Below are 13451 nucleotides of genomic sequence, written 5' to 3' on the forward strand. Positions count from 1 at the left end.
GAACTGCTTCTTGAATCATTCTTAAAGTTTCTTCTCTGTAAAACTTCACCAGCAGCGCGCTCCTGGAACCTTCCAGAACGGGAGGCTTACGATGCTGTGTTTTCACTTCCTCCATATTGATTCGTCTGCCTCTGTTTTGTAGGCTACTACTTTGAGATCCCATCCATCGGTGCCATCAGGATTAACACACAGGTCAGTGTCATCTATGGCTGGTCCTGCTTTTTGCTTTTCAGGCAGATCTTGGGGGGGGGGGGGGCGGGCCAGGCCGTCAGTCACCTGCCCTGTGAGATGCTCCCTGCAATCCACAGAGACAACAGGGGCTAAAGGATTCATCCCTATGGACTCTCACTCTCCCTATAAGACAGATAGCTTTTTCTTGGCAGTATCCTCTGACACATGTGCTCTTACATGTGTGGTCCGAAACACCCCCGTGATATGCTATGGTATCTTGCGGCACTGTGTTCTTTCTTGGTGCTTTGTTTTATGGCATGTACCAAACACAATCAGAGCCAACTGTGGGGTTGCATAATTAGCCATTGTTAGGTAAAGCGCAGTCCTCCACATCGAGTGTGTCCTGATTTCTCCACAGCCACACAGGTAGAGGAGAGTAGGCAAGAGAGAACTGGAAGGGAGCCGGCAAAACAAGCGGCTAATTAATTCAGCTTCTCCCCTTTTCTCTCCACTGCTCTCTAATCACTTTTGAACCGCTCTCTGTACTCTACAGGCCCTCCCTGCAATTACCAGCAGAGTGACTTTTGAAGAGCAGCTTAGAACACAGGTTACCTGGGGGGTGGGGGGCGTCGGAGCAAGGGTGGACACTGGCCAGATTTAATGACCTCCCCCATTCTCTCCCATCAGCCGCACGCGGCCCAGTTCTGCCAAACCGCAAGCACGCACTGGAAATGGACCGTTCACCTAGGCCTCCCGCCCTGGAACGTCCAGCAGGCACGGGGGCTCAAAGAGCGCCACCCCCCCATCTCTGGTCGAGGACTGTTCTGTGCCTCCTGACAGGGGAGTCAATTAAATGTCCATTGTCCCTGCAAGCAGCAGGCCGGAGCAGAGGTTAATAAAATTCACTGGTTCCTTAGCTCTGCCGCGCTGCTGCCCAAGGGCCCTCCGGCACATGTGTGTGTACGTGTGGGTGTGACACGTAAGAATTGGGGGTAGGGAATAGCACTGATGGAGCCGGGGGGGCGCGGGCATGTTTCATTACCGGTCCGTGTTTCTAAAGTGTCTCCCCTTCAAGCAGAGCCAGACCTGTTTCACAAAAACTGCTGGGGAGTGATATACCCTCAGCCTGGCATAGCTGCGTTTTTCACTCTGAGGGCTATGGGACAGTGTCCCCAACGCCTGACCTGATCAAACAGAGTGGCCCTCTGGGGGCCACGTGGCCATTTTCTGCCAGCATGCGCCATCAAGCCGCTCTTGAGCCCTGCTGAAACACTCACGCGCGTATTTAACTCCTAATACCGCATGCCACTGTGTGCGGGCGGCTGTCGCCTGGCTAATTTAGCTGGTAGGGATTAATCCTCTTTGGTGGCACAGTGCCTGTGGATCTGGGAGGGCGGGGGGTGGTGGGCAGAGGGCGTTAAGTGACCCGGCACATTATCCATCTCAGTTTTAGTCCCCTGCAGGTCGCTGCATTAGTAAGAGCCTGGGGTCGCCGTAAAGCTGCTGAGTACTTCACCTTGGCCACGTCTCGATCTGCCCCGTTCCAGTGCGCATGTCGCATGCCTTAGCTTCATGCTGCGGCCACTGCAGCCATGTTTGTTTATACTTCACGTTGTTTTTCCTAGTTTAGGATGCATTTTGATAATTATGGATGTGAGCTGGTAGATGAGTACAACACTGACACACTTGTTGAATGCGAAAGTGATTAATCACCGTTGTTGACGACAATGAAATGTGTCCTCTGCATTTAAGCTACGTGACCTAGCAATGGGCAGCTGTGACCTTGCCCAACGTACCTTGCTGGTCAGGGATTCGAACCAGCAACATTCCAATCACCAAGCGTGCCCACAATTTGATCACCACTATTCTGTTGTGTTGAGGTGTTGTGTGTTTGCCGGTGCTTTTTAAGTAAAGAGCTTGGGCCACCATGGGGTGTGTTCGTTTAGGTAACACAGGAGAACAGGGCTCTAGGGCCACGCAAGCGGAAATTGGAATGCCCTTAAGAGAAACTCTTGGAGAGGAGGCTCCTCCAGCAGACAGGCCTCGGCGGCGATGTTCAGAGTGAGGGAGAACCGGGGGGGGCTTAAGGAGCTGGAGAAGCACCAGGTTCAGTCTGGTGAGTTCAACATGATTACAGGACGATCTTGCGGGGGGGAGAGCAAAATGACAGGTTGTTAAAAAAAAGACACATAAAATGTCGCCACCGCTTTATTGTAGTGACTCTCCCGAGAAGTAGGGATTACGTGGAATGGAGAAGGAGCAGCGGTCGGAAGAGCAGGAGCTCCCGCATGGGCGTGAGGAAGAGTGGCCAGGGGGGCTGTGAGGGGACTCTGCAGGCTGCCTGGCTCGGCCAGCCGCAGGCAGTAGGAATCCCCCTTTGAGACTCGCTGCCTTAACAGAGGCTTAATCCTCAGAGACTGATTGAGCTATGTGCAGGAAGGGCTGTTCTAAGTCTTATACATCCTTTTTGCGTCTTCTTAGGCCCCAACTGCAATTTGAGAAGGGAGGGAGAGTGACAGGCTAATATGAAACCATTCAGTCTCCCCGCATAGACTTTCAGCTGTTCTGTTAGTTGCCGCGTAATTATATTCTAATATCTGCCACTTATTTTAATGGATTTCCTGCCAGCAGGTGTAGCTGCAGCGAGGGATTTGCACACGCGCTGAAACATGCGGCGGCAGCAGCCCAGCCATCCACCTCATTCGTCATCCCGCGGCTCATCGCGTCACCTTCCGTCATTAGCCCGATCACTTTGCCTCGTGCCGCGTTACCTTTGAGCAGTAATTTGAATATTGTGAACTCCACATCCGCTTATTAAATAATAAGCCAAGTGAAGTGTTTTATGTACCAACGGGAAGCGTCTTGTACCGAGTGGGAGCGCTCGCTGGTGTAGTCAGAGCCAGGTATCTGTGGTATAACGCAGTCTGCCAGGCACTTCTCTACCTGTCTGTGAGACTCCATTCGCTCTGTGCAGTAGGCGTACTCCCCACCAAGCCGCCACTAGCTTTTCAGCTGAGTCTTAATCTGCTGCCACAGGGACCATAGTCATGGATAGCTTTGTGCTTGTTGTGACGGCTAGCGCTGTCGCTGCTCACATAATAATTTTAACTGTCTGTCCGGACATGCTATAGTCCAAAGTTGTAGTCCAGATTTGTACTTTCTGGATGTGAACTATCTACCTCTGCTTTTATCCAAAGCATCTTACGGTAGGAAGGCTTACTGTCTACGTGTTACTTCTGTAGAGTTAGTCTGCACTCTACTTGTTGAGCTACAGAAGCGGCTCCAGTCTTTACAAACGATGGATGTTTGCACTGGCTCTTGTTCCTGAGGCTGGAGCCACCCCCCCCCCCCCCCCCCCCCCCCCCCCCCCCCCCATGCAATTTTCTGCCTGTTGTCATTTGAGAGAAGCATCTTCCCAAGTATGAAGCAGAATCTTTAGCAAGCTAATCATAGAAAGGGTCACACTCGTAAGCTCGCCACTTGTCCAGCTATGAATAAAACAGGTGATGTCAGGAGGAGTGATGTCAGATATGGCTCACAGAAGCCCCGAAATGCAGCTTTCTCCGTGGGATTGGTTGATGGGGGGGGGAGCGTGCAGGAGACCAGTATTAGGTGGAAAGCCCTAATCCCATAGAATTGGTTGAATTATAATCTTTTTTTGCCCGAAAGATAAAGTGGAATTGACACAGGAAAGAGGGCAGGAGAGCATTAAAACAAGCTGGAAGCGTTTGGTCCTGCTTTCAAAAGCATCGGTGTCACTTTGAATTTGCTAGCGGTGTGTGTGTGTGTGTGTGTGTGTGTGTGTGTGTGTTTGTCCACCACTCCACAGAGAAATCAGGTCAGAAATAAACAAGTAGCAGATAAACATCTGTCTATTCTCATAAGGCAAATACGGGCATCCCAGAGACATGGCTACGTGAATAGCCTGTGACTGCAGTGCGACGCGGTTAATGTCAAGGGCGGGTGTAGGGAAGTCGGCGAGTGGCATGTGCACGTGGGCGGTGGGGCAGACATGATCACGCAGGACACTGCTGTAGCCGCTACGTCTTCCGCACTTGCATCTCAGCATACACTTTTAGTGGGCTGTTGTTAATGCCCCCCCCCCCCCCCCAAATAATGATTGATAACAATTATGCATATTTCGTCGCACGTCCAAATCACACAGCCGCATCCTGTGTCCACCCAGCCACACTTGCCGGAGTCTCCCGTTCTCTGATGAAACAGCAGGTATATGTCTCATATTTGGCCATGACAGTCGCCGCAGTTCTCGGTACATTAACTCCAGCTGCCCCTCCCCCCCATCCTGACCCACTCTCCTATCCTGGGCTGACATCAAATCAAGTCTGGGAAATATCAGCTGTGGGGGAAAAGAAAACATTGTGTATTGGGAATATCGCCATGAGTGTGTCTGCAATGCTGGATTGAGTCCGAAAGATGGGCAGAGAGGATCCGAGTGCCCTTTCTCTGTCTGAATTACCGGGTGTTGGCATTGTTCAGAGGGCAGCCTGCCTATAATGTGCAATAATCTGGGGATACTCACAGGAGTCATTTAATTACTGTGAGAATAAGAGGCCAGTGTCATTGATTGAAACTCATGTGGTAGCCTGTGAAATTGTCTAAAATGCTGGCTGAGCTGATATAGACCCATGTGTGTGGTCTGTGTCCGTCTTGTCTCAGGAATACCTTGATGTTTTGGGTCGTCCAATGGTGCTGGCAGGGAACCGGGCCAAGCAGGTGCAGTGGACCAACGTCTACCAGGATGCCTTGGTGAGACATGCCATCATCCACTTGTTATTTTCACTGAGAACTACAACCAGCACTTACACTATAGACCTAGATCATTAATACTAGAGAGACAGTCAAAGACAGCACTTGTGACAGTACCCAGTGAGGATCGCCAGTGAGGATCGCCAGTGAGGATCGCCAGTGAGGTATGAGACAGTCAGTACACATTAGCGGGTGTGGAAAGGGCTCACTGTGCCGAGAAAAGGGGAGAAATGTAAATCACAGGTGGGACAAGAGCGGCGGCGATTTAACAAGGCCTGTAACAAGGCATAAAAGCTTCATTGTGAAGGCGCGCGATCTGCTGTCTGCTAGCGTGAGATGGGCCCCTCACTTCCCCTTCAAGAGACACGCAGCATTACAGGATTAGGGGGAGAGGGGAAACAGGATTACGCGTTGTGGTAGGGCACACGGAAAAGCGGAACGGCAGAGCGTGGAGTTCATGCCAGGCTAGATTAGAGGGCGGAGTCTGAGCTCCCATAGACAGCAGCATCGCATTCTGTCCCTTCCTGCTTACTCTGAGCTACGCTCCCATTAGAAAAATAAACAGGACTCCTTTTTGGATTACATATACAGAGGAGCTTTCTTTTAAGACTCCAGCTCCCATGGTAAGCTTGCATCTGAAATGAAACAGTAATGCCCATCATTTGGCAGTGTGCGGGTGTAGGAGGGTCACCTCTGCCTCACACCTCACTTTGCATCACCCTTGCAGGGCCTTGGTTTGGTCATCACCGGTACTATGCCTGTCTTCAACCTCACGGCGGATGGAACGTCGCAGGTACAGCCGGGCGTCACGAGTACTCCAAAAGACACTGGGCTTTATTTGCAGGGGCACCTTTCAGGCCTGAAGCCGTCGGCACTGCGCTACCCAAACAAGCCAGCTTATTTCGGGTTCGTCACTTGTGAGGCAAACCTGCCCCCTAGTGGTCGGCGATGCCATGAGAATAAGAGCTGGGATTTTTTTGGCCTTTTCCAGAATTCTGTGGGACTGATTTTAGCAGATAGCATACACATATATACTTATATATTCGTAAATTGTGGCTTATGTGTTAACTTATTGTCAGAATTACATTTTTTACTAAGAGAAAAAAAGACAAAGCATAAGCAAAAGAAATATTTGACAAATAGCATTTACAAAAGAGGCTTAAATGCAGTGCTTTTTCTTATATATAAATACACATACATATGCCAGCAAATGCATAATTGTAAAACATTGGGTGACATTTATGTGGGACTGGTGCTTGGGGTGGCAGTGACACCATACCCTGCACACACACACACACACACACACCAGTGCCTGCCTCCCAGCTCCACGACATGACGCAAGGTAAGCGTGACGCCCAAGGTTGCGACGTGCAGCCGCAGGAAATGTCACCGTGTCGGCTGGGCAGCAGCAGCCAGTCGCCTTTCCATGCGGCTGCATGGCTGCTCTGTCTTTAGGCTCCCGGTGTTTCACGGTAAAGGTCAAACTGCATGTAAATAGAAATAGACTTTAGATTGAGATCATTTACAGCCTGAAAGCAGGTCCTGGGGGTGAGCAGGGGGGGGCAGCTCTTTGTCAAATGTGTTTGCTTTTAGATAAATGTTCTTGCCCTCTCTAATGCATGCACACATGCGCGATCGCATGCACATGGTGTTGTGGGCGAGGCAGCTTTCAGGCGTCTCTATCCTCCTCAGAACCAGCTCATCCTCGGCGTGATGGGAGTGGACATTGCACTCAACGAGATCAAGAGCCTGACACCAAGATACAAAGTAGGTACCGTCGATGTGCTGACACTGCCGCACTTAGGCACGGGAGCAGCTGTTCTTAAAACATCGTGTGAAAGTGCTCTGGGCAGATGTGTGTCTCATCGATACACTTTGCATTCACGGCGCTAACTGCGTGCCGTCCACAGCTTTTTAGTTTTAATGCTGGCCACTTAGAGACCAAGGTAATGATTGTGTGAATGTGAAACAGAAATGTGTCGCATTTTAGGGAGGGGGGAAATGTGGGTGACGGTGACATCACCAAGGCAACTGAAGCTGTCAGCAGTGATGGCTGGGTGCATCATTTCTGAGCTCACTCTGCAGGGCGTGCCACCGTGCACGCTGACAAAGGGACTGTAAATCACTCTCGTGACCCAGGAAGGTAGCTGACAAGGAGGCAAAACGAGGCAGCCTAATGCAAGCATCACAAGCAGAGGGAAAGGCAGCTTCAGAGTTTGCCTGTTTTTCATGTCTGTTACATACAGAGTACATCAGTAACAGGTATTTTATGTTGTGCTGTCATTGTATTTATCTTACATTACCCAGTTCAGTCATGGTGATTTCCTTGTTTAAATTCCACAACTATTTTAACTTGGTTAAAATTGACCTGAAACTGAGAGAACGGTTTAAATCAGTGTTTCCCCAACCCAGTCCTTGGGGAACTCCAAACAGTCCACGTTTTTGCTCCCTCCCAGCTCTCAGCCAATCAGGAACAATTAACGAATACCTGGTACAGGTGTGCTGGGAGCTGAGAGGAAGCAAAAACGTGTACTGTCTGGGGTTCTCCGAGGACTGAGTTGGGAAACACTGGTTTAAATGGTGAGAATATAGTGAGGTCGTTCAGCCTGAAGACATTTGGTTTGCTAATTGACATTTACTGGCTCCATTAGCTACGTAGCTAATTGGAAGCATATGTTTTCTTTTAAAACAAAAACCCTGTCTGATTCCCCCACTGTGTCATGATTTATTAGTAGCCCGTCAAGTCAAGGCTCTCCAGGCATGTGTATAACCATTCCCAAAAGTCCTCTTTGTCTTTCAGTATCATGCAATAGCTACTGGAAACCACTGTTTTGGATACAGGGAATCATTTCCCTCTTACATGCCAGCATATCTGCTCATAGGAGGTTTAGTCAGGTATAGTCACCACACAGGACTAATCAGATTGTAGAGTAGGTCGGCCCAAGTAGCTAGAGATGGCAGGACCAAGTCATCTGATTGGATGGTCCTGCCTCATCTAGTTGTTTGGACGCACTTTCTCCACAATCTGATTGGTTATCTCTCTGAACCACTCATTTTTTGTTCTGCCCTCAGAACATTTTTGTGTTGGTAAAACTCCCGTGAGCCTGTGAAAAGGCTCCGCCCACGCACGGTGGGTGCTGATGTTCTGGGGCAGCCCGAGATGGTGGTTTTCTTGCTCATTGTCAGTCAGGTGATTTTTCACATGGCAGCTCGGTCAGGGAGCATTGCGGTGATGATTCATCGATCATCCAGATGACGCCATGCTGGTGGACAGGTCCTGTGTGCACCTTTCCTGCACTTGCAGCAGTTCGATGTTTGTGGAGCATTTGCTGAAGGAAACAAGCATATTGCATGGCACTGATTAAAGGGACAAGGATGCCAGCGAATAAGAAAGATACCTAACTATCACGCACATTCGATTAGCATTTACAACACAATCATGTGTTTTTTTTTTTATCATGGCCAAAAACATAATACTAATTTTATTTTAACTTTGACTGTACCTGGGACAGAGATGGCTGATATCCTGTTTGATATTGGCCATAATTTGACCTAATCTCTGTTTCTCTCCCAACAGCTGGGGGCTAATGGCTACACCTTTGCCATCGATCCGAATGGCTACGTGCTTCTGCATCCGAACTTGCAGCCCAAGGTGAGCATGTGAGAATGAGACAGACGTTTTGTTACTCTTGCTGGTGCTGAATGATGCACGCTGCTGTGTGCCTGGACGTGCAAACTGCAGTAGTGTCTTGGAGTCAGGTGATCCCACCTGCAGCACTTACTAAATGTCCCGCTCACTGTAAAAGGCATTTAGTAATTAAGCAGTTAAGCAAAATTAAGTCATTAGTTATCTTTCTAGATTCATACCCTGAATGTCTTCGGCATGGAAGTAAATCGCCTGATACGAATGTAATATGTAAATACTGTGCATGGAAAAATAGGTGCGTAGATGGCTTAAAATTGCAGTGAATCATGCAGTGTGGAGAAGAGAGGCTATACTGTACATTGCTTTATGATGGAGGCCCTTTGTGGTAAGAAACCTCTCTGAAGGTTTATCAGAAGTCTGTCATGGTAAATTGGGAAATGCCTTCAACTCACTGGCTGGACAGTCAGAGCCAATTTGAACTATTCATCACAGCAGGAACATGAAGAAGATGGTGAAGTGTGTGTGTGTGTGTGTGTGTGTGTGTGTGTGTGTGTGGGGGGGGGGGGGGGTTCTGGACATATGGCTGGGGCTCACATACAATACAAATTTCCTAGGACAGTTTTGCTTGCTTGAAGTGTGATGGAAAAGTTATAAAACATGGTTGGGGAAATACAGGTCAATTACTAGGGGTCAAATCAGCTATTTTCCTGGAACTGCTAGATGATGATGATGATGATCATTATTATTATTATTATTATTATTATTGTTGTTGTTGTTGTTGTTGTTGTTGTTTTTGTGAAAGCACCCCCCTTCCCCATTATGGTAAACAGATACGCCAGATGATGCTGTTTCTATGGTGTTTCTAAGGTCTCCAGCATTTATGCCATAAAGACTCTTTCTTTCGAGTTTAATACTGACAATGTGTTTGCACCCAGAACCATCCAATTAAACAGAAACTTTGATTCTTCTGCAAATTATATAGTATACATACCGCAATCTGCCACCTGTGCTTGCAGGCGCATTGTTACCTGCAGTAATTGTGTTTAAAGATAAGTAAGTGTGAGTAAATTACTGTTTTTGTTGATTCAGCTGGTGATTGTGACATAATGGCAAATGGTACTTTTTTTTTAAATTTTGCTATTTAGTAAAGGTAAAATTGTACAGCCACCAAGACCTGATTGTGACTCGTGATGTACCAAATCAAGATTGCTTTCCTGTTGCATAAAATGATAATTATGCAAAAGAATCATGTTCAGCCTTGACCATTAAGGTGCTTTGGTACTTTGGCATTTAAGGTGTGTTTGGTACTTTGACATTTTTTCGTGCATTTTTTGTTTTATCTCTGTATAGTTTGCCAGTTGGCACGGGTTGCACTCGATTACCTGCTCATTGTCAGTTTCACATTTATTCATTCTCCCTCTCTCCCCAGATCATTAATTTCAGAGAGCCCGTCACTCTGGACTTCCTGGATGCAGAACTGGAGGATAGCAATAAGGAAGAAGTGAGATTTTTACTAATATAAGTAATATAGCTTATAGGCCTTTTTCCAGCTGTAGTTTATTTTTCAAATAAATATTATTCCTCCATTTGTACAGATTAAACAATTTAAATGTTACGCAAGTTATCCATCAGTTTAAAAACTTATCACAAACTGTCTCTAATGCAGTAATCTATGTCGAAAATGCCCTTTTACATTGATAGTTTTCTCATCATTGGGGGTTGGAGCAATTTGGCACCTCTCAAAAGACCCTCTCAGTGTGACATGATGGCTTTATATTTATAGTATATCATTGCAAACATTCCCAACCAATTACGCCAAAAATACTGGATGTGGAAACTGCATTGGTGTCTGCAGTGCTCAGTTTCATTTCAACCAATAGCTTAAATTAGGTTAGTTCATTAGGAGCTCATTCCATTGCAATGACCCAATGAGTATGACTCCAGGAATGCAGAAAGTTGCAGCTGTTTATAAAGTGATGCTACCAGAATGAAGTTTCCATTTCAAGAACAAATTACTACACATTCCAGCACTCGGTTAAAAAAAAAAAAATCGTAATTTTTTTAATGCGCATTCAATTCATACTCAGTTTCCCTTTTTATTGCATGATATGTTATTTCAGACATGACAGAAAAAATAGCATTTACCCAAGGTGGTAACTGTGGTCATCCAACAAATATAGAAATTAGCGTTCTAAGAATTTCTCCCCCTGTGCTTTTTTCCACAGATCCGGCGGAAAATGATTGATGGCAAACCAGGACAGAAGAGAATCAAAACACTCATTAAGTCGGTTGATGAGGCAAGTCATCAGCCGGCCCTGAACATGTAGTGCAGGCTTTCTGGCACCCCCTGCAGGGCTGTGCTGCTCACTACAAGGCCATCTTTTATCGCCCACCCCCCCACCCCATAATCACGCTTCCAGAACAGCCCAACTGGGTCTGAGCAGTTTTCCAGTCTGCTGAGCATTTACGCTGCTCGCAAAGTTCACGTAAGGCAAGTGCCTTTAATCTAGGTGTAACAGTATCTTGGTCACCAGGGCAGAACTAAATAATATATCATGAGCGTGGGGTTAAAACCAAAGGAGAATATGCTAAACTTCAGAATTCCTGTGAATGTGAGTCATATGCAGCAGTTACATGAATGCTTCACCTTGCTGTTTGTTCTGCATGCCATCCCCCTGGTTTGTATACTGCAGAGATACCTTGATGAAGCAATGCGCTCGTATACCTGGACTCCCGTCAATGGTACAGACTACAGGTGAGTAAGGCAGAGGCCACAACAGTGTTTTAGTGATCTTCTGTGTGTGTTGGTGCAGAGGGTAGCACTGTCTGGTCACACCTCTGGGACCAGGGATCAAGTTTCTGCCATGGCTCCACGTGTGTGGAGTTTGCATGTTCTCCTCATGTCATCATGGAGTTTCCTCTAGGTACTCCGGTTTCCCCCCACAGTCCATAACATGCTAAGGTTAATTGCAGTTCCCAAATTGCCCATAGGTGTGCATGTGTGAGTGAATGGTGTGTGAGTAAGTGGTATGCGAGTGAATGGTCTGTGATTGAATGGTGTGTGAGTGTGCCCTGTGATTGGTTGGTGCCCCATCTGGGGTTGTTCCCTGCCTTGTGCCCTGTGATTGGTTGGTGCCCCGTCTGGGGTTGTTCCCTGCCTTATGTCCTGTGATTGGTTGGTGCCCCATCTGGGCTTATTCCCTGCCTTGTGCCCCGTGATGGGTTGGTGCCCCATCCTGGGTTGTTCCCTGCCTTGTGCCCTGTGATGGGTTGGTGCCCCATCCTGGGTTGTTCCCTGCCTTGTGCCCTGTGATGGGTTGGTGCCCCATCCTGGGTTATTCCCTGCCTTGTGCCCTGTGATTGGTTGGTGCCCCATCTTGGGGTGACCCTGTACAGGACGGGTACAAACGATGCATGATAAAACAAATAACGCAGATGAATAGTGTGATTTCGCTTCTGCTTACTGTATGTTACACTGACTTTGTTCTCAGTCTCCCTTTTCCCTCATTGTTCACTATTAACAGTTTGTATACTGTGCTCATATTAACAGATAATATGCTGATTTCTAAAATGGCAAAAAATGGCTGTTGTGTAAAGACTTGGATTGTTTAGCTGATTTTCTAACTCTCTCCCCCTGCTCTGTGGTTCACCCCACCCCCCCTGCAGTCTGGGTTTGGTACTGCCCATCTACAGTGAATACCACATACAAGCCAATCTGAGTGACCAGATACTTCAGGTTCAGTGTAAGTACCCACAGACCCTCAGTTCCCTCCCTTTCTCCCCTTGACTTCCCTGGACCCTCTTTCTCCTCTGCCACCCAGTTATTCGAGATCCCCCCCCCCCCCCCAACAAGATACCACTAGGGTTCAAGCCCGTCAGCGAGGACGATGGGATGAATTCTTAGGTCATACCTTTCCGGAAAAAAAAGGCTCTTTGTTGTAACGCCCACCACCTCCCCCGTCTCCATGCTGTGCTGTTCTGTGGCGACGTTTTTCTTCACATGGTTGAAGAAAAATCACTAGACAAATGAGAGGTGAAAGCTGGTGTAGACCATCGCGGAGTCGACCATCTTGTCAGAAAATAATGGTTACCGTGTGCTGTTATTTTTTTGCCAAATGCTCTCGCCTCTTCGCCACCATCAAATGATTCTGAAGCAGCCGTTGTTGAAAGTTAGCGCCTAGCACTGTGAAAACTCGCATGCTTTTCACTTTTTTCCTGTGTTGTGGTTTCTCCTTTCTGTTATTTTGCCAGGTATTTAATTTTGTAAAGTTGTTTTATCCGTTTGAATTGCTTGACTTGCTTTGTTGTCCTCCGCTTTGGAATCATTCAGTGAAAAGGCCTCTCTCTCTCTCTCTCTCTCTCTCTCTCTCTCTCTCTCTCTCATCCACCCTCTATCTCCTTTATAGCCCAGCTTTTGTTTTGCTTGAAAAATGAGTTATAAAAATGTATTTTGGGCCTGAAAAGGGGATGCCTTTTCTCTTTCTCTTTTTCTTTCTTAATCCTCTGGTCTTTTGACTCCCTTCGGCACGTCTTTTTGCCTATTGCAACGACAGGTTTGCAACGGAAGCATTGCCACTTCATTCAGTCAGTTTTGCTTTACGGTGACTCCTCTACAGTGTTACTCTTGTTGTCCATTGATTATCGTTTCTTTCTCTTGATATTATTTTATCTGCCAATGTTTATTATTTTTTTTTGTTTGTTTAATGTTCTTCTTCTTTGCAAAAAGTTGTTAATCTTTTCTATTTGTGTTGTTTGCTTTCGGTTTCCTTATGACTGAATTGGTTTCTTTCTTTTAAGAAAACAATATTTTTATTCAAATAGTAATTGAATAAAATATTGTCTGTGACCCCCCCCTTCCCACCCAACC

General features: G+C 47.1%; 1 protein-coding gene across 2 annotated transcripts in view; it reads left to right on the forward strand.

Moving 5' to 3' along the window:
- cacna2d2a (calcium channel, voltage-dependent, alpha 2/delta subunit 2a) overlaps positions 1-13451 on the forward strand; it is a 240381-nt gene that overhangs the window by 211646 nt on the left and 15284 nt on the right. For both annotated transcript variants that reach the window (XM_049017367.1, XM_049017368.1), the window contains exons 14-22: positions 143-192; positions 4849-4938; positions 5666-5731; positions 6631-6705; positions 8516-8590; positions 10014-10085; positions 10810-10881; positions 11278-11339; positions 12251-12327. In XM_049017367.1, the coding sequence (XP_048873324.1) occupies positions 143-192; positions 4849-4938; positions 5666-5731; positions 6631-6705; positions 8516-8590; positions 10014-10085; positions 10810-10881; positions 11278-11339; positions 12251-12327 (639 nt within the window). The remainder of the gene's footprint in view (positions 1-142; positions 193-4848; positions 4939-5665; positions 5732-6630; positions 6706-8515; positions 8591-10013; positions 10086-10809; positions 10882-11277; positions 11340-12250; positions 12328-13451) is intronic.

Source organism: Brienomyrus brachyistius, chromosome 6, assembly GCF_023856365.1.
Source record: "Brienomyrus brachyistius isolate T26 chromosome 6, BBRACH_0.4, whole genome shotgun sequence".
Lineage (NCBI taxonomy): Eukaryota > Metazoa > Chordata > Actinopteri > Osteoglossiformes > Mormyridae > Brienomyrus > Brienomyrus brachyistius.